At 40.8% G+C, this 21,856-nt stretch overlaps 1 protein-coding gene across 3 annotated transcripts in view; it reads left to right on the top strand.

The window, feature by feature from the left end:
- The window catches only part of LOC143018978 (tripartite motif-containing protein 2-like), a 64,545-nt gene extending 43,798 nt beyond the window's left edge, over window positions 1–20,747 (top strand). For all 3 annotated transcript variants that reach the window (XM_076174656.1, XM_076174655.1, XM_076174654.1), the window contains 5 exons: window positions 3,334–3,593; window positions 8,925–9,092; window positions 9,437–9,616; window positions 10,549–11,659; window positions 19,630–20,747. In XM_076174656.1, coding sequence (XP_076030771.1) covers window positions 3,334–3,593; window positions 8,925–9,092; window positions 9,437–9,616; window positions 10,549–11,659; window positions 19,630–19,877 — 1,967 coding nt within the window. In that variant the 3' untranslated portion in view covers window positions 19,878–20,747. The remainder of the gene's footprint in view (window positions 1–3,333; window positions 3,594–8,924; window positions 9,093–9,436; window positions 9,617–10,548; window positions 11,660–19,629) is intronic.
- Window positions 20,748–21,856: the final 1,109 nt, after the last annotated feature.

The raw sequence follows: 21,856 nt of genomic DNA, 5'->3' as shown, positions 1-21,856 counted from the left end.
ATCTCTTCACTTACTAATATAGCCACCCCTTCTCCCCCTTGTCCTGTCTTCCCTCCTGACACCCCTCCCCACTACACTCCTAAGCTCAAACTTGCCCCTGCCTTTCAATTTAGTTTCACTCAATGCCAACACATCCATGTATCTTCTCACAAGCATACTGCCTATTTCTTCCCTTTTACTCTCATCTGAACCACACCTTTGCACATTGAGTGACCCAAACCTTAGTGTTCTGGTTGGAAAATTCCTCCCAGACCCTCATATGCTTTGCATTTTTTAAGAATGTCCCCCTTTGGTGGCTACAGAGAGTAGGATGCCTAGTCCTGCCCCCGAAAAAAAAAAAAAAAAAAAAAAAAATAGAATAAAATAAATAACAATTATAGTAAACTACCCTTTATCAGTCTCATCATTTGATCAAGTGTAGACACCCAAGAATCCATCTTGTAGGCCTTTGAACAGCCTGTTCACTTGGCTTCACAGAAAATAATACATATACATATACCAAAGGTTTTTCCCCCTCACACATGAGGTAACCAAAAAGAAAAAGGAATAGAAATCACTCCCACCCACTCCACCCCCTACACACTCCATCCCCCTCCACCCTCTTCCCTCCCTCTCATCTTGGCACCTCCTGGATGACGGGTCATCCCCGCATCCTGTCCACTGCCCTGGGTCAGAAGCAGTGTCGCAAGACACAGCACATCCACAGCAAGGCCGCTTCATAAATTCAGCGACCCTCCTCTCTGTCCCCTTATGCAAAAAAGGAGACGACAGGGAGAAATCCCTTCGGGCTGTGTCAATTTGTTTCTCATACTCCCTCACCCACCATCTCCCACCCCCTCATGCATCACAACATCATCCATACACAACCCTTCTCCATTCACCCTTATCATTTGTCCTTTCCTGTCCTTCCTCAACAGACATTCCTCTCTTTTGTAATGACCCTTCTACCCCATCCATCCATCTCATCCTAAGACGCCCCCTCATATTCACTCCTTCCATCTCTGCCTTCCACACCTCTTTTACTAATCTTTCTTCACTCATTCTTTCCATGCATCCAAACCATCCTAATACTCTTTCAAGCAAAGCAATAATAACAACAATAATAATGAAGAGCTGATGTAAATGTGAGTATTGTCCTGAGTGATGTCAGTGAAACGTGGTTGCTTAGTCAGCCAGTTTACCAATTCTTGAGGTGGATAAGCCAATTGTTTTGTTGCTAGGGATCCAGCAGGAAGCCAGGAGATGGGTGAAGATAAGACATCTGAAAGTGGGTATGGCATGTATGTTGAAGTAGGCTACTGAGGTTGACATTGCTTTGGAGGTAGCTAGAAGTGGTTTAGGTGAAGTGAAGATGATACGTAATGTATAAAGTTAAAGTTACCTTAATTGGACAAAATTAAAGTTGGCTTAAGTGGGTAGTATTGAGGTAATCTTGTAAAGTTTTAGGCACTTGAGGTATTTGAGACATGGAAGGTGACATCACAATATATATATATTTTTTCCCTGCTTCTTCTTCTGCTTTCTGGGCTAACCTGAGTATAAAGCAGGACCCTCAGGGAGATACGGTTGATTTAATCATAGTTGAGTAAGGCTGAGGTGACCTTATTTGATGAAATCTAGGTTATGAGGTGAGTGAAGTAATTTATCTTTAGGTAGGTGAGGTTTAGGTAACCTGAAGTAGATAAGGTTGAGGTAGCTTGAGGTTTGTGAGGTCAAGGCAACCTTAGGTGAGTAGCTGATAACCATCCTCAAGGTCTCCTGTAGATCACTCTTGAAGAAATTTTAGACTTGTATATGTTGCATTAATGTGGGACTTTTTCTGTGTCACTGTTGAAAGTAGTAGGAGAAAAGGAGCAGTTGCCAATTGTCAATTTTACATATGTGAAAAAGGCAGAAGAATAATAGATAAAGTTATTAGACATCTTGGGCCCAATCTGCTGACTAAGTTTCAATGCCTTAGGGCTGCATCTCCAGGTCAGGGTTCGTACAGGTCCTTAACCACTTCAGTACGAGTCAAATTTTTGCACGCAACATCAGCTGCCATATATGTACAATGCATCACATTACTTGCATTATAAAATATAAAGTCACTGCTGTATTACTCTTTATCTTTTACTCTGAGTAATAATAAACATATAAAATGTGCTCAAACCAGTTAACTGAATCCAGGAGTAACTTATGTCATGAGTCATGTACAACTACAGAAAATATAATCAAGATGCTGATGCTAGCATCCTTGTGTACCCACTCATGCCTCATGATGCCTATATAGGCATCATTGTACTGAAGAGGTTAAAAGCCTGAAAAGTCCTTACATTCTTAAAAAATTGGGAAGTCACAAAAAAGTAATGAATTTTATGTTTTTCCACCAAAATAGAATTTTTAAATAATTTTTTGCTTAATCGATTGGCAATAAAAACAATTCCCTTATCAACTGTGGTGGCTCTAATAGTAGGCAAAATGCTGTTCTTCAGATCCATTGTCCTTGAACGACTTCCTGGTAATTTTTGCAAATGCTTTTATGTATATATATATATATATATATATATATATATATATATATATATATACACACACACACACACACACATATACATACATACATATATGTATCCAGGAATTTCTGTACATAGGTCCTGAAAAAGTATGAAAAATAGGTAATGAAAAGTCCTTAAAAAGTCATGAAAAAAATAACCTGACAAAGAGTGGGAACCTTGTAGATGGTGAGTAGGATTTGGCAGGTTTTGAAAGTGGGTATAAGGGAGATGATTGTCTCTCCAGTTTATTTTGCAGGACCATTACAAGCAGTGTCACTAAAGTTCCTAAGATATTGGTCATATAAATCTTATTGAGCCAGTACTCCATATGTTGAGACAGTTATACAAAATGCCCAATGATTTATGGGCCAACTTGGTCTTCTTGGCCAGATACCTTTGTGCTCAGGTCTCATGCAAGAGAATCACCAGGCAACAGTTTGATTTTAGTTTTCCTATTATTATTTATATTTGACTTGTGAGCTTGTAATTTTTTTGTTTCAGATTTATTTGCCCTGTTGAATGTAGGAGTGTATGCTAATTATCATTGACCAGCTACATATCCAGTGATGGCAATTATTTTTCATGTGGAACAATCATGTAATTTTTAATCTCCTCCAAATTATTCAGTTAACATCCTTTAGATTCAATCATTTCATTGTCAATATATGTTCCAATATTTTTGAATAATATTTTTAAAACTCATTTTCCCATACCTTCTATCCCTCCCTTCCTACCCACATATAGGCGGTAGGTTGGTGGGTGACACAAACCAATATGATAGATCGTCTTGTTTTAGGTACGTTTGATGGAGGGGAGCACACTCCAAAACTCCTGCACTGCTCCCACACGGTCTGCTTGCACTGCCTAGCCCGCATTGTCCAATCCCATGCCCGAGATGACGGAACCTTCCGCTGCCCAATATGTAGGGAATCCATCCGAATCCCATCTGGAGGTGTGGCAGCACTTCCTCCCTCCTTCCTTGTCAATCAGCTGCTGGATTTAATGCAGCGGCAGCGGAGGGAGGTTATACCAAAATGTTCCACACACCCTGCCCAGGTACGTCAGTTATATGTTAATTCATTTCCAACACAGGGCACTTAAATGGCCCAAGGGCTGGTAAAAGAATGTAAACCAAGTACTTGCATAAGTTTGTTATAGAAATAACATTCTAAAGCTGTATTGATTTCCAGAATAATATACACTCCTCCCTCGATTTACGAACTAGTTACGTTCATGAGAAACCGTTCGTATATCGAATATACTTAAATCGAGCACTTTTTTCCCATATAAACCCATTATATTATGCGAGATAGGTTCTTACAAACAAATTTCATGTCCCTATAAAGTCATCACAACATTAGATATGCATAATCTTGAATACTGTTCTCTGCTAATTACATTCAGATACATAAAATATTAATATGCAAAGTAGATAATAACTCTTAGGAGGCACAATGTCACTTGAAATAATTCTAATAATCCACGATTAACCGAGACTGAGTGAGTAGACTGAGCAGTACACGGTGTTGTTTTGAAAACAATAACAAACTGGGCGGTTGGTTCTTTCTCAGTACATACGTATTTATTTTCACTTTTATTTATTCATTTTTTTTACCTGGGCATATGGCTTTTTTTTTTTTTCCCTAATATGATGTAAAAATAAGTTTCTTTTTTAATATTTATGATTTAAAAATACTAATTTTTTCAACAGGATTTTATTCGTTATGGCGAATTTTTAGTTCATATTTTGATTCTTTGGACAAATTTTTTTGTTTGTTATAGCGAAAATTCGTATATGGAGCATTCTTAAATTGAGGGAGGAGTGTATTGTGTAAAATTGCCTTGTTGAAATAGGAGGGATGGTCTAATATTTTCTCTGTAGGTGTGTCTTCTAACTATGCCACCCCACCCTTATAAGTGTATTTAGTATGTTTGCAAGCCTTAGGGATTGTTCTTATAAAAGCCAGGTGGTTTGCTTCAGCAGAAGAGGAAACCCATGTCAATAAGGGAGGTCTTCAATACTAGTCAAATTGTCACGCACAGCATCGGATGCAGTACAGTGATTGATGCATCACAATACCCATGTTATAAAATATGAAGTCACTGCTGTATTATTTATTCTCTTTCACTGAGTAATATTAAACACAGAAAATGTGATCAAGCCAGTTAACAGAATTAGGGGTCACTCAGCTACAATTACAAAATAAATATGATCAAGACGCTGACACCAGCATCCTCGTATACCCACTCATGCCTCATGATGCCTATGTAGGTGTTATCATATGGAAGAGGTTAAGGGTGGACTTCACAGAATCATGAGGCATTGCAAAGTTTGTAGGGTGATGATTGGGTTTTGGATGAGTGTGGGGTGTGCATATGTCTCGACTCACCGCCAACCCCACATTATAAAGGGGAAAAGGTCCTTCGATATTACATATCAAGTTTAACTTGGTTATTGTTGTCATTCCCTAGACTGTCTGACCAAACACTCCATTCGTCAACCACCCTATTAGTAAACCAATTCTTGCCTATTTCCTTTTTAAATCTAAATTTGTCCAGTTTATAACCATTACTGCGAGTCCTGCCCTGTTGTTTTAATATGATGACCTTGTTTGCATCACCCTTGTTAAAGCCTTTGATCCACTTGAACACCTCTATTAGATCACCCCTCACTCTGCGTCTCTCCAGAGAGTGTAAGTTAAGGTCATTTTGGTCATTCTTCTCTGTACTGATTCTAGTGAATTGATGTCCATTCTGTAGGACTGAGACCAAAACTGTACCGGATAGTCAAGGATGGGTCTAACTATCGCTAGATAGAGTTTAATAATTACCTCTGGACTTCTATTCGTTACCGTCCTAACAATGAAACTTAATGCTGTGTTAGCGTTATTCCTGGCACTAATGCACTGTTTCCTGGTTTTAAGGTCTGGACTCACTAGAACTCCCAAGTATCATGTTGGTGTGCATGATTGTGTACAGTGCAGTCATCCATAATATGTTGTATACTTGATAGTTATCTGTGATGCGGTCATCCAGCCTCTTCTGGTAGCGTAGAAGGACTGGATGGTGGCCACACCACAGTCTGGCCAGGTGGACTCTGTCCTTTTGAAGGAGAGAGAGTTCAGAGGGATGGATATCAGGAGATCTGGCATGCAGCAGTGTATTGTCTTTCAATTTGTTGATGGAGCAGTGAGTGATATGCTTCTGGAGGCTGGTGTTTCTTGGTGTGTGTGGGTGTTTTACATTATAATTAGTGGTTGTGCTGTGTTTGTGGAGGCTGAGGCAAGTGTTTGTGTGCCTCTCATGTCAAGATGGTCTTTGACTGTGAGGACTTTCTTTTCATGGTGTAAATGGTCTGTAGGTGTTGTATTAGTGCAGCCTGTAATTGTCTTTAGAGTTTTGTTTTGTATGGTCTGTAGGGTGTTATAAGATTAGGGGCCCATGTGGGGCTTGCATAATTCATCACTGAGTGTATGCATTGTTTTTATACTGTAGTAATAGTTTCTTTGTTATATCCAAATGTTGTTCCTGCAATTGATTTAAGCACATTAAATCAAGGTGTGCATTTAGTCCTTATGTTTGTGATGTGTATTTTGAATGACATGGATGTGTATGCTGTTCTAAGAATCTTAGGTGTATATGTATGTGGTTATAAGTGTTGTTGATAAAGAGGCATGGTATGTATTTGTGTTCCATTGTACAATTGGTGAGAAGTGTGGCTGTAGGTTTGGTTGGCACTATTTTGAGTCTGTTTTTGCTGAACCATGTATTGAGGTATGGTTGTAGTATTTCTGCAGCTTTGTCTGAGTTAGTGTGTGCATGTAATAGTTATATCATCTGCGTAAGAAGAGATTTGTGTTTCTGAGGTGTTAGGTGTGGGTATATTATGCATGTATAGATTTAAGAGTGTGAGGGGTAGAATTGAGCCCTGTGGTACTCTGTTCTTGAAGTTTCTTGTGTGTGATGACTGGCTATTGTATGACACAGGCATTTCTACCATCTTTTGATATTATTGCGCATGTTTGTGAGATTGTGATGGGGGATGGCATCTAAAGCTTTTCTGCTGTGTGGGGGCTTATCTGAATTGATGCCATCAAAAAATGTTTGTGTGAAGTTTATCAGAAGAGTGTTTGTGGAGTGTAGTGGTCTAAAAATGTGTTCTGATTCAGCAACAGGGGTATGTGGTGTGACAATTTGTAGTATGAGGCGTTTTATGACTTTAGAGGGTGCAGAAAAGGGTGATTGGGTGTTGTGATGCTGGAACTGTTGAGTCTTTTTTTAGGTTTGGGGATGATGATTATTTTACCATGCTTCCAGATGTTGGGTATAGTGTTGTGTGAATAGATGTACTTTTCAACATTGGTGAGTGTATACCATGTGGTCCAAGGCGTTTTAGGTGGATGTTACTTATGTTGTCAGGGCCACAGGCAGATGAGTGCTTGAGGTTATGGATTATATGTTTCCTTCGGCTGTCTATGAAGAGTGTGTAGCATGGGTCTGTGAGGAATTTTTTCTTATGTCAAATGATGTGCTGGTCATCAGGGTGAGGGGTATGATGGCTTCTCTGTATTTTACCTTTACCTAGTTGTATTTCACAGGAAGGGAGCTATGCTCGTAGTGACCCATCTTTATATCTTTCAGCATTTAGTTTGTTCTTAAATTCTTTTATGGTTTTTGCACATACATGCATATACATGCATACATTGATTAAAAGTGAGCAAACTGAGTTTTCATTGAAGAGACAGAATAATAATTTGAGACACAAAACATTACACCAGTCATAGACATAAACACTGCTGTGCACACCTTCAATACAACCATACAAAATAGACAAGAAATACATCCCCAGAGGCAACAGAAAATCATACAACCCATACTTCACACCTGAAATCCAAGGCCTCAGAAGACAACAAGACATACATAAACACAATAAGATAAGAGGGAGGTGAGTGGAGTATGTTGGGGATGGAATGGGTGGGAATGGTTTTTATGCCTTTGTTTTTTGGCTACCTCCCTTATAAAGGGGAAAAAGCCTTTGGTATATGTATGTATGTGTGTCTGTAGCCAACTGGGGTGTATCATGTTTAGTGGTGATGATTAGAAGGTGGTCAGATCCAATGCTCTGACCATGTTCAATGAAGTTGTTAGAATTAGACGGGGAACAGAAGTTTATATCAGGAGAGGAGGGGGTGTAGAGGGCTTGATGGGGAATATGTGTGTGATTATGGATGTTGTTCATGGTGGTCAGTGAGTCAAGTTGTGTTAGCAGATCAAACCATGTGTCTGTGTCAGGATGGTTGACATACAAGGCCGATGACTTGGCATTGAAGTCACCTCCTAGAATAAGGTTGGAGATTGTGGCATATTGGTTGAGGTTGGGTGTAAAGTTGTTCAGAATTGTGGAGGAGGATGGGTAGTGTACATGTTAACTATTGTAATTGTGGATTTGTTATCTGTTCGAATTTGGATTGATTGGGTTCCAGTGATGTCTGTGGTAAGGAGTAGGGTTTTAATGGTGGCACTTGTGTTCATAAAACAGATGGATAGGTGGATCAGGGTGGTGAGTCCTCCACCATTGCCAATCAGTCCAGTCTTGTCTGATGTGAAATTATGAAGTGTGAGTGTTTTTTGGGAGTGTTATGGTTTTGTTTCTTGTATGATGGTAATATGTATGTTGTGTTGTTTGAATTAATAATTGTGTTAATGCCGTCAATGTTATGTTGTAAGATGTTGTTCTTGTGTGTCCTGTACATGTTGTAGGTTGCTGTACAGGGTAGGCATACTGGTGGGGGAGGATTAGGATCAGGGTCAGAAAGAGGAAGAGGAGTGTTTGGGGAGGAGGGCAGGGGGAAAGTGGATAGTAGGGGTGTGGGCATGGATGCAGGCTGAGGGTGGGAGTGAGGTTATGGGTGTGCAAATAGAACAGATCCAGGTGTATTGGTTTATGTCAGCAAGTGTTGTGTAAGTGAGGTGGGCCCAGTTTTTGCACAAGTTGCACTGAACTGAACCCTTTGTCCGTTGGCTCAAGGTGATGGGTTTAGAGCATGTTGGACATGTGTATGTTGTGGTGGGCCCAGGATTGCTCTCTACATCTCTGGTTAATAATAAGAGAAAAGGGATGATTACAGGAGAGTCGCCCCCCCCAGTGCAGAAAAAAATGTGAAATGTGAAGGTGAATTCTTGTAAAAAGGCTTGTGGTATTTGCCCAGGTAACCAAAACTGTTCCCAGGGATCAGTATTCCCTACATAAGAACCAGTGGCAGAGGTGTGCTGTAGCTGCTTGGTTCCCATTTTGGTTGGGGAGTGGTCCCACAATGCAGAAACTGCCACACTAGGACCAGTTTAACATGGTTGAGGGGTTAGGTGTGACTCGTTTTCATTTTGCAGGAGTTGTTGTTCTGCGAGTCTTGTGACCTGGTCTTCTGCACTGTGTGTAGCAGCGGATCTCATCAGGGAACAGCTGCCAGCTACCAGCACACAGTCATCCCTCTCTCCATAGCCATCAAACGGATGTCCGAGATTCTCTGCTACAAGGCCAACGAATGTTACTCTAAGGTTTGTACTACTTTAGCCCGCTTGATAGAAAGTGGGCCTTGTATTCTCAGCACTAAATTTTTTTTCTACATACCATATGTGTTTATGTCAACAATGTTGGTAGCACTGTGAAGGGTAGTCAGGGCCTCCGACACCACATGTTGGATGTCTCAATTAACTCCTCATGTTGGCAGTTGTATCAACAGCAGTTTGCCACTCGTAATACACATGAAGTCAAAACTCCTGTCTTCACTCCTTCAGTATGCCCTGGCTATATTCCTGCCAAGGGAGAAGAAGCCTATTGGTCTATAGATAGATAGAATATTATTATTATTAATATTGTTATTGTTATTTTTCCACGATAGCTGAACGAAGCCAGCGACGCAGTCACTCATGAGATTCACCAGCTGGACCATGCTGTCGATTCCACCTTTGAGGATGTCAACAGGGCTTTCCAGGGCATTATAGACATCATTGAAGAGAGGAGAACGGCTGTCATCAATTCTGTGAAGAAACTCCGTGATGAAAAGAAGAAAGTTTTGACCGTAAGGACAGTTTCTGTTCCTTTAACTTCTTGACAACTGGATTTTTTTTTTTTTTTTTTTATATATACACATATTTTATTCTGGTTAATAGTAAGTGATTTGATTTAATTGAGAGACAAATTTGTTCCCAATTGGAGTATTGGTAGATGGAGATTGTCTACTGCCCCAAGTCTGCCCTCCCCCTACCCCCTGTAGAGGAATAGAATCATCTAGCATCAGTTATAATAGAATCTGGTAAAGGCAGATAATGAATTATTAACATTGGTGTTATTATAGAAAAATTTATCAAGAAATTAATGTTTTGTAAATGTTTCTTAACCACTTCAGTATGAGTCAAATTCTTGTGTGCAGCATCGGCTACCAAACTATGATGCAACACACTACTTGTATTATGAAATATAAAGTCACTGCTGCATTACTCACTCTCTTTCACTCTGAGTAATAATAAACACACAAAATGTGTTCAAACCAGTGCACAGAATATGGGGGTAACTCATGTGCAACTACAAAAAATATATATATATATATATATATAATCAAGACGCTGATGCTGGCATCCTCGTGTCCCATTCACACCTCATGACGCCTACATAGGCGTCATTATACCGAAGTGGTTAAATGGATTTTTCATACTTTAGAATTATATTACCACTTTGTCAGAGTAAAGTGATCTCTCTCTCTCCTCTCTCTCCCTCCCTCCTTCCTTCCCTCCTTTCCTGAAAAGGGTCTCAAAAAATCAAGACCCTGTTGAGTCTTGAGTTTGCCCTTCATCTTGGCAAAATTGCCATGTAGTTGCAGAAACAAAATCTTGAAGATAGTATCAAGTAAATAGAGTTAACATTAATCTTGGATTTTCTTTGGATAAGTTTCTATTTTGAAAAAAATATATAAGATTAATTTCATATAAGTGAGTTGTCTTAAACTTGTTACAGGACCAACTAGACATCATTGAGAGTGAGCGGAGAAAGGTCCAACAGGAGTGTGACGGTCTGCAGTATCAGGTGGAAGTTCGTAATATCACAAAGAAAATTGCACATCTCAACACCAAGATCGATTCTGTGTCCACACTGATTGAACCTCGAGAAAATGCATTCCTTAAGTTTGAAAGTAAGCACAATGAAGCATTCGAGGACATCCAGAGAACAATCCAAGACTATGGGAAGGTGGTGACGAGCAAGACCTTCCCGAGCCTGTGTTACATGAAGGCCAAGAAAGCCATGACACATCTACGTAGTGAGGTGGTAGTGCATACAGTGGATTATGATGGGGAGAACCAGCTCATTGGGGGTGACCCTGTAGATGCAGAGGTGGAGGAGGAAGCAAATGGTGAAGCAACGGAAACTCAGGTGATTGACAATGAAGACGGGTCATATTCGGTCTTTTTCACTCCTTCTTCTGCAGGAAATCATAAAGTGTCAGTGAGTATATTTGGTAGAGCGATCAAAGATAGCCCATTAGTTGTCGAGGTGCTAGACGAGCATAATCCAGATATTGTGTATGGATCAAAAGGGTCAGGTAAAGACCAGTTCTTACAGCCTGTCGGACTCTGTATTGATGAAAACGAGTTTGTGTACGTGGCAGATACAGGAAATTCACGCATTAAGGTACTAAGCCCACATTTGAAAGAAGTTCAGCACATTGTAGGTGATGCATTAGAAGGACGGAGTGTCACAGGGATTACACGCACACCCACGGGATCACTTGTATTTGTCAATTGGAGGAAAAAAACTATAACGGAAGTGACTTCATCGGGTCAGCTGCTCTCACAGTTCACCCACGAACAGTTAGAGGAACCGACAACCCTTGCCGTCAACAGTGAAGGTGAAATTCTTGTTGCTGACAATGCTAGCAACAGTATCTTTGTGTTCTTACCTGGTGGAAAGCTGTTGAGGAAGTGGGGTACAAGGGGCAACAAGCCTGGCCAGATTGGCTCCATATCAGCACTTTCCACGGGACCAGATAATGAGGTTATCATCGCAGATTCTCGCATCCAAGTATTCTCACCGGAAGGGCAGTACCAAAGAACAATCTTTGAAGCTAAGGGTAAGTTATAGTCACTACTTCTTTTAGATTAAAGGAAAGTTATTTACTATATTTCTTTTGAAGTTGAAGGTTAACTGCAACTTGTATTGTTGTGGATAAATTTAAGCTGTGTGGATAAATTTAAGCTGTGTGGGTAAAAGTAAGGTGATGAGATGTACAAGGGGTGAAAATGGCAGTAGACTGGAAGTGAGCATTAAGGGAAAGCAACTGGAGGAAGTGGATAGTTTTAGATACTTGGGTGCAAATGTGGCAGGGAAAGGTGGAGTGAAAGTGGAGGTAGAATGTAGATTGAGAGAAGTGAGTAAATGCCTTGGTGGATTAAAGAGTGTAATGAGGAATAGACATTTGGGAATGGATGCTAAGAGGAGACTGTATGAAGGAGTGATTGTGCCAACAGCACTGTATGGGGCAGAAACATGGAACATAAGAGAAGAAGAGAGAAGGAGTTTGAATGTGTTTGAGATGAGGTGTCTGAGAAGTATGATGGGGTTTACTAGGCTAGATAGAGTGAGAAATGAGGAGGTGAGGAGGAGAACAGGGATGGAAAAGGAGCTGGGAGATAGGGTTGATGAAAGAATATTAGGATGGTTTGGACACATGGTAAGAATGAGTGAAGAAAGACTAGTAAAAGAGGTGTGGAAGGCAGATGTGGAGGGAGTGAACATGAGGGGACGTCCTAGGATGAGGTGGATGGATGGGGTGAAGGGGGCTTTGGGGAAGAGGGGAATGTCGGTTGAGGAAGGACGGGAGAGGACAGAAGACAGGGGTGAATGGAGAATGGTTGTATATGGATGATGTTGTGATAGCATGAGGTGGAATGGGGGGTGAGGTAGTATGTGTGAGCAAAATTTGACACAGCCCGAAGGGATTTCTCCCCGCCTTCTCATTTTATGCAATGGGGGGACGGAGAGGGGGGGTCGCTGATTTAATGAAGCGGCCTTGCTGTGGATGTGCTGTGTCTTGCAACACTGCTTGTGACCCAGGGCAGTGGACAAGGTGCAGGGATGACCCGTCATTCAGGAGGTGTAAGATGAGAGGGAGGGTGGAGGGGTGTGGAGTGTATTCAGGGATGGAATGGGTGGGAATGATTTTATGCCTTTTTCTTTTCGGCTACCCCCCTGGTAAGGGGGGAAAAGCCTTGGTATATGTATGTGTATGTATGTAACTAACAGTATGTATTAACCAACTATGTCTGGGGTATTGGCTGCATGTTATTGTGGCAAAGTAGCATGCAGCTGATACTTTAAGGTCCATATAGGGTGCCCTTACAGATCAGAGCCACACATCATTTTGTCAGTGATAGAGGGAATTTCTGATCATAGAGAAATGATGACACTTTAATTATACTTTGACTGTCCCTCTTGTTACTGTCTTGTACCATTTCTCTGAATATTCATTTCCTTTTTTAGTCTATCCTGTGGTACATACATACATACATATACCAAGGCTTTTTTCCCCCTTACCAGGGGGGGTAGCCAAAAAGGACAAGGCACAAAAACATTCCCACCCATTTCAACCCCGAAAACACTCCACACCCCTCCACCCTCCCTCCCATCTTAGCACCTCCTAGATGACGGGTCATCCCTGCACCCTGTCCACTGCCCTGGGTCAGAAGCAGTGACGCAGGACACAGCACATCCACAGCAAGGCCGCTTCATTAAATCGGCGACCCCCCCTCTCCATCTCCCCATATAAAGGAGAGGACGGGGAGAAATCCTTTCAGGCTGCGTCAAAATTTTTGCTCACACACACTACCTCACCCCCATTCCCCCGTCCAATCCACCTCATGCATCACAACATTTTCCATATACAACCATTCTCCATTCACCCCTGTCTTCTGTCCTCTCCCGTCCTTCCTCAACCGACATTCCCCTCTTCCCCAAAGCCTCCTTCACCCCATCCATCCATCTCATCCTAGGACGTCCCCTCATGTTCACTCCCTCCACATCTGCCTTCCATACCTCCTTTACTAGTCTTTCTTCACTCATTCTTTCCATGTGTCCAAACCATCCTAATACTCTTTCATCCACCCTATCTCCCAGCTCCCTTTCCACCCCTGTTCTCCTCCTCACTTCCTCATTTCTCACTCTATCTAGTCTAGTAACCCCCATCATACTTCTCAGACACTTCATCTCAAACACATTCAAGTTCCTTCTCTCTTCCTCTCTCATGTTCCATGTTTCTGCTCCATACAGTGCTGTTGGCACAATCACTCCTTCATACAGTCTCCTCTTAGCATCCATTCCCAGATTCCTATTCCCATTCCATTCCCATTCCTATTCCCTATTCCATTCCCATTCCCAGATTCCTATCCTGTGGTGGGGGGAAATAATGCTGCCACCAAATATTCCCACTTGAGTCGTACAAGGCGACAAAAACAGGACGGGGATAGGACTAGGAATCCTGCTACCTGTAGCCCCAAAGGGGACATTCCTAAAAAAAGTAAAGGCATAACAGGGTCTAGGAGTTTTCCAACCAGTACCCTAAGGTTTGGGTCTTTAAATGTGCATGGATGTGGTACAGATGGGAGTAAAAGGGAAGAGATAGGCAGTATATTTGTGAGAAGAAAGATGGATGTGTTGGCATTGAGTTTGGGAGTGTAGTTGGGAGGTTCTCAGGAGTGAAGAGAGGATGAGGGAGAGAAGGGGTGGCTATACTAGTAAGTGAAGAGATAGGTAAGCGTGTAGTGGAGTGGAAGGAGGTTTCTTCAAGGTTAATGTGGATAAAGGTGAAGCTGGGAAGGGAGTTGTGAGTTTTTGTAAGTGCATATGGGCCTGGTAATGAGAAGAGTGTAGAGGAAAGGGAGGCTTTTTGGATAGATTTAAATGAGTGCATAGAGGGATTAGAGAGAAATGTCAATGTAGTTGTATTGGGAGACCTTAATGCTAGGTTAGGAAATGAACCAATAGACAAAGTGATTGGGAAGTATGGAGCTCCAGGAAAAAATTGTAGTGGAGAGTTGATGGAGATGTGTCTTGAAAGAGAGTTCATGATAGCAAATACAGTATTTCAGAAGAAAGTCAAGCATAAATACACATGGGAGAGGGTGGTGGATGGAAGGAAGGTAGATAGGGTATTAATGGACTATATAGTGGATGTTACATGTTCTAAGGGGAGAGAGTAGGGGAATATCCAGTTCAGTTTTTGATGGAAGGTAAGTTGAGAGTGGAGAATAGGTGGAGAAAGAGGAAAAGGGCCAAAGGTAGGGAGGTGCTTAGAGTGAACTGCTTAAATGAGAAAGAAAAGGAGAAGGAGTATAAAAAGAAGCTGAGAGAGGAGTGGGAGGGAGTGAAGGATATAGTAGAACTAGGAGTGGAGGAGGAATGGGGATGGTTCAAAGAGGGAGTCATAAGGTGTGCAAAGATGGTGTGTGGAACAAGGAGGATAGGAGGAAATAGAAGGAAAGGTAGTGAGTGGTGGGATGAGGAAGCAAAGAAGAGTGTAGAAGAGAAGCAGACTTTCATAGATTGGTTACAAATTAGGACGAGAGAATCATATAAGAGGTACAAAGTATAGAGAAGTAAAGCATAAGATAAAGGAGCCAAAGAGTAGAGCAGGTGTATGTAAAATACATACATATACCAAAACAACTCTTCCCCCTTGTAAAGAAAGGTGACCAGCCAAGGCGTGCATCCATCCCACACCCGTCTAAAACCTGTATGTTTTCCCTATTATCATCTTAGCTCCTTGTGGATGAAGGATCATCCCTGTAAACATATAACTAGGTAAATACTGTATATTTATTCCAATAGACTTCTTCCCCTTATAAGGAAAGCAGGGGGAAGGAGCCAATTGGGTAAATAGGTAAATACATAACTGATAGATACAGAGTTTAGTCCTCTCAGATCCCCCCCCCTTTCCATAAGATTAATGGAATAACATGACCATTAGCTAGAATAAAATTAATATCTACACATACGTGTACACCAAAAAACCATTCCCCTTAAAAGAAGGGAAGGTAGAAGGCAATGCAGCAAGTTATAGCACTTCTACAATGGGACCTGATGGCCATTTTGGTTTACCCCCACCTATTCATTATACAGTAACCTCAAGAACATCCATGCTATGTTCACATTCTCCCTCTATTCCCTCCTATCATTTGCACACACTTCCTTGCTCCACAACCTCATTCTTGGTCTTCCTCCCAAGTTCACTTCATCTGCTTCTGCTCTCAACATTCTTTCTTACAGATTCATCAAAATCTCATCATTACATGGAAGTTATGCCACTACCAGTTATATGCCTGTACTTTGTTGTGACCTGTAAACAGTGTTGTAGAAGTCTGGGTTGAACAACCCATAGATTTGCAAGTTACTGACTGTTGAAGTTTCAGAGGATGCAGAGTAGTTACTGAAACATGCATTCTCCTTAAAGTGGATCAATCCATCAGTCAGTTGCCACTGATTTCACTAACAAAATACCTGCAGCCTACCAGTAACCAACGACAGCATCCAGGCAGGACTATGAGTAGATCTGTTCAAAAAATAACTTTTTCATATTTTCATATGTTACTGTACTTTTTCCAATGATTTTTGACCTGAAAAAGCAAAAAGTCACATCCATTTTTATATAGGATGTATGGAAGCATTACATCATGGAGGCTGAAGTTTTTTCTTTCTATGTTACCAAAAGGGGCAATTTTGAGGCATTTCTAAGCATATTTTGTGGTACAATTTTTTATGGATCCAAGATAGAGCAACAAATTAGGTACCAATTGAATGAGCAGGATCATATATCAATCATCAGAATTGATTAATTTTCCCCGTGACTTTTAATAGATATGAAATTGTTGAGAATCTCAACTTTTTTACTGACCTGGAGACATTGACATGGTTTTTGCATGGAGCAAGATAGAACAACAAAATAGTTATCAAATGAAATAATTTTTAATGTTCTTTTGAATGTGTACAATCTGATTAACTTTGTACAAAAAAAAATGGCATGTTATTTATAATATTTACAGAAAAATAACAAAATTCCCTACATTTGACATATACAAAGTGGAAAGTGCAATTTTGCAACAAGTCAACCCATCAACTGAAACTACCAAAATAATCAGCAGTATCATTCATTGCTCTGAGGTTTCTCACATATCCCAAGACTTTCTTGTCCTCCTTTTCTGGCCATGATTCAAACTGATCCAGGAGCCAGTCATGTCCAATGCTAAGATGTCTAACAGAAGGTGGGATTCCAGGTCAATGAGATCTACTAGTGTGGTCTTGGCTGTTACCTTCTGAAACACAGGTTTTCCCCTTCTGAAGCTGTCTGGCTTCTGAGTGGCATGCAGCTGAGCAGCAATGTCCTGTTTCTGCTTGTCACTCAGCCTGCTGCTGAAGAGCGCGAATGGCACGGCCTCCTGTGTCAAGTACCACTTGTGATTTTCCATCTTCTGAAGAACTGCTTCAGCAACCTCTGGGTCTGATCTCTTGTACCTCAACATGTCTTGGATGAGCTGAAGATCGTTCACAGGAGCATCTGCAGTAAATGTTGACATCATCCACATTAGTGTGTAGAACAGCACCAGGAAGATGTTGAGTCATTCCAGCTTTGCAACAGTCTCTTCATCATACTCAAGCTGGTCACAAAACATCAGCATCTTCATGGAATACAAGTTCCTGGCCATCCATCTGGCCTGGTGAATGGCCCCTGGTCGACTCCAGTGAATCCCACAGGGAGGTGTGCCTCCAAGAACAATCACTAAGAGCTCACCCATTTCCTTGTAGTCAGCTCTCGGTGGCTTCTCAGATGTGTGGATGTCATGAAGTTCTTCCCTGAGCCATTTGCTTCTGATCATTAGGGTTTTAGGAGTGTCTGTTGTCAGTTTTCCCCACACATCCTTGAAGTGTCTGAACCAGGGATTAGACTCTTCACCTTGCCAAACAGCTTTTTCCAGACTGCTCTCGAACTAGCACTTCCAGGATGTGATGTCTGCATGCCAGGTAAAACACCTTAGTGCTCAGCTTTTCTTCAAACAGTTTGGCAGCTCCCCTGTGTACTCCACTGTTACTGGAAGTAGTGTCAAAAACAAGGGCAGTTATGACACCTGATAGCCCCCATGTCTCCAGGAAGTCCATTGATACTTCAACTTGAGCTGTGCCTGTTGAGCTGTCAATGATAAGTATTCTTAGTAACTTCCCCTTAGGATAAACAGGTGGTCCAGACACAAGCACAGCTAAAGTCTCTGAGGTGGTCCCAGGTTCACTACCCAGGATGTCTCTGAGCATCTTTCCATCACAGTGTAGAGCAGCAAACTGGGGAGGGTCCTCACTGAACTTCTCCAAGTAGCTCTGGCTGATGTTGTACCTGGACAGCACTATTATGACATGTCGTTGATCTAGAAATTATTAACTTGTTCAGATCAGCCCCACCAACTTTAACGGTGGCAGAAACTAAGGCAGCAACTTCATTGTCAGACAAGCCAAGACAATTAGCTGTATTGCAGATGGCATCAAATTCCATGACTCTCCTGGGGAATGTCAAAGTCAGTGTATAAATATATGGAATAGCTTAGGTGATGTAGCCCAAGCTCAAACAGTACACGAGTTCAAATCTAAATATGATAATTGGACATCAAAGATATAGATTAATTGGAACTGTACATGGATTTGAGTCTAGATATTTTAGAAAATTGGAGAATAAAGAGACCGGACCCAACAAACATTGCCCCTTTCCTGTATACTACAATTAGGTAAATACATACAATTAGGTAAATACACACATGGGAAATTAAAAGTATACACATCCTTTTTCATTACATTTAGATGAGGATAGTATTGTACAGTGCAAGAAACATTTGTTATTAACTGATGTGAATATAATGAGCAAGAGGGAGTGGGGAGGGGGAGAGACAAGAGGAAGCCTCATTAATAATGAACTGGTTGTTAAATCATAATTAACAACCTCTGGATATAGCAAATTTTCATCATTAGTGACCCACCATTCCTCCATGTTTGTTTTTTATATTGAGGGTTTACTGTATGTTTACATGTATTTTTTATTTATTCTATTTATATATATATATATATATATGTATGTATATATGTATATGTATGTATATATGTATATGTATGTATGTATATGTACATATATATATATATATATATATATATATATATATATATATATATGCTAATAAGAACACGGGTACGTGTGTTCACTTATGCAAAGTAGACCACTTGGAAAAAAGAAACTAACGAAGCAGAGCGCTTTCGTATATTAAATCTTCAGTGCACTGAAGATGTAATATACGAAAGCGCTCTGCTTCGTTAGTTTCTTTTTTCCAAGTGGTCTACTTTGCATATATATATATATATATATATATATGCGACGGAAATCTCAGCGTTGATAATCTTTTTCTTTAGACTTTCAATTCTTCGAAAGAGGCGTTTCTCATCCTTACTTAAGGAATATAGGAATTCTCCGAAAGTGTAGGGCATGGAGACGAATAAAGTCGATTCTATTATTTACTGACAGGACGTTTCGTAACTCTTGTTACATTTTCAACTGAATACAGTGGTTCTGGTACATGGTTATAAATGCAAAAACTAACATTGGGAAAGGTCTATACAATTTTGCTGGACATTTGGGTACATGGCACTCCGTTGGGAGCAAAATTGTATAGACCTTTCCCAATGTTAGTTTTTGCATTTATAACCATGTACCAGAACCACTGTATTCAGTTGAAAATGTAACAAGAGTTACGAGACGTCCTGTCAGTAAATAATAGAATCGACTTTATTCGTCTCCATGCCCTACACTTTCGGAGAATTCCTATATTCCATAAGTAAGGATGAGAAACGCCTCTTTCGAAGAATTGAAAGTCTAAAGAAAAAGATTATCAACGCTGAGATTTCCGTCGCATTTAACACTACATGCATCAGAGAAAGATTGCTGCCGAAATACACAAATATATATATATATATATATACTTATGAAAAAGGCAATTAAAGGTTTTGCTCCATTCTTTTTAGGCAAGTCTCCACGAGGCACATATGGTGGACTATTCTTGGACCCCAAAGGACTTCTTCTGGCCACAAGACAAGAACGCAACAACTCCTGTATTCAAGTGTTTGACTTTACCCTTGGATCTCTCATATTTACAATAGACTCAAAGGAAGCTAAATTGAAGAGACCATCTGGTCTAGCCACAACAGTGGATGGACACGTTATCATTGTTGACCTCGGTAACGACTGTATTAAAAAGTTCCGGTACATGTAATTAGTTAAGTAGGTGACAAATCACTTGTAGTGATGCAGTTATGCATTGGAGCGTAGGTCCAGTGAAACTGCTGGAGGCATTGGGCACAGTACTCACAAGCAGAGAACACAGCCCCATGAAACTTCCTATGATAGGGCCTTGATATTCTCCAAAACCTCTTCACTGTGGCTTTTCTGGATAATTAGTGACATTACATATAAATTCCTAAATATTTGTGTAAGTAATGTGTTTTGGCACAACTTTCTTATTTTTTCATCTGGACCTTTAATAAAGGGACAGATCATTTTTGAAGGTGTTGGAGTGTGTGCATGTTAACTTCTCATTCAGAGTCCTGATATGTGTACCTGTAGCAGTTTTAGTGGTCGGAAACTGGTTTCCTGGCGTGTGCCAAGATTAGGTGACGAGATGCACTCATATTCATTCAGAGGCAGTATGGGAGTGATAAATGCTAATGATGAAGAAGGGAGTGCGTATTTATATTTTTCCCCCCTTCTCCTTCAGTCTTGAGCAAGACTACGTAGACATTAAGAAAGATGATTAAGAAGCTCCTGATAGTTAGATGAGATTGGAAGTGGACTAGACCACCTGTAGCAGAAAAGCATAGATATTGATGTAATCATTTCTCAGTGGAATGTTATTGGCCTGGGCTGCCAGAGGTAGCTCTTCATGCAGATGTGTGTGCTTATGTAAGACTTCCTTCCAGTTACTCAACAGGTATGACAGCTTTATGGTTCCTTTTTACCCACCTCATGTATGGCCTTTTTGCATATTATGAGTCGTAATCACTCCACCCCATCCTCACCCATTTTCTATTTCTCTCTCTCTCTCTCTCTCTCTATCTCTCTCTCTATATCTCTCTCTCTCTATCTCTCTCTCTCTATCTCTCTCTCTCTCTCTCTCTCTCTCTCTCTCTATCTCTCTATATCTCTCTCTCTCTCTCTATCTCTCTCTCTATATCTCTCTCTCTCTCTCTATATCTCTCTCTCTCTCTATATCTCTCTCTCTCTCTATATCTCTCTCTCTATATCTCTCTCTCTCTATATCTCTCTCTCTCTATATCTCTCTCTCTATATCTCTCTCTCTCTATATCTCTCTCTCTCTATATCTCTCTCTCTCTATCTCTCTCTCTCTCTCTATCTCTCTCTTTTGTATTGGTTTAGTGTCACAAGCTCCAAATGAGGAAGGAGTCATGCGGGTTAAGAGAGACCTGGGGCAACAGATTGGGTGATGGTCAAAACAAAGAAGGACTTGATGTAGAACTAGGTTCCTAATTTTTAGTTGCAACTTCAGACCCAGTCTTCATTTAGAAGGGATGTGTGGGTGTGAACATCAGCATAGTTCCCTCTGCTACTTATAAACAGCCCTTTCCCCTTTGTAAGGTTAGCCAACTGGAGGGACGCCTTGACTCGTTCTAGAAGAAAAATACAGAAAGGGATTTAATTTGAAAACGGAGTAAACAAGTTGCTGAAAAAAAGAACACTTTAATAAGGGCATGTTGATTGTATACCCACAATCTCTTGTATGCTGGATGTTTTTGTTAAGAGCTTCTTTGCTGTGTTTTGCCATAATTTCTCAGTGTTGTAGATATTTATATCCAACATTTGTAGATTATCCTTTATATTTCCAATTTGTTTTCTTCTCTCCCCCCTTCACACAGACACACTCACACACTCTCCCTCTCTCTCTCAAAAGGACAGTTATAGAAGAGACCTGAAAAAGAACAGCTTTCCCCATGGAGTGGTGGATGTATAGAACAAACTAGATGAAACAATAGTGCATGCAAAAACCATACTTGAATTAAACATTGCAAGATACAGAGACGGGACACCACGAGCATAGCTCCCCTTTTTGTAAGACACAACTAGGTAAATACACACACACACACACACACACACACACACACCACCACCACACCACCACCACCATCACCACCACCACCAGCATCCCCCACCCCAAGAATATAGGTTTGCAAATAGCCA

Source organism: Oratosquilla oratoria, chromosome 36 (genome assembly GCF_046742065.1).
Source record: "Oratosquilla oratoria isolate Oo_2021 chromosome 36, ASM4674206v1, whole genome shotgun sequence".
Classification (NCBI taxonomy): Eukaryota; Metazoa; Arthropoda; class Malacostraca; order Stomatopoda; family Squillidae; genus Oratosquilla; species Oratosquilla oratoria.
Note: the sequence above shows the minus strand (reverse complement) of the source record. Positions and strands in the feature narration are given on the sequence as shown.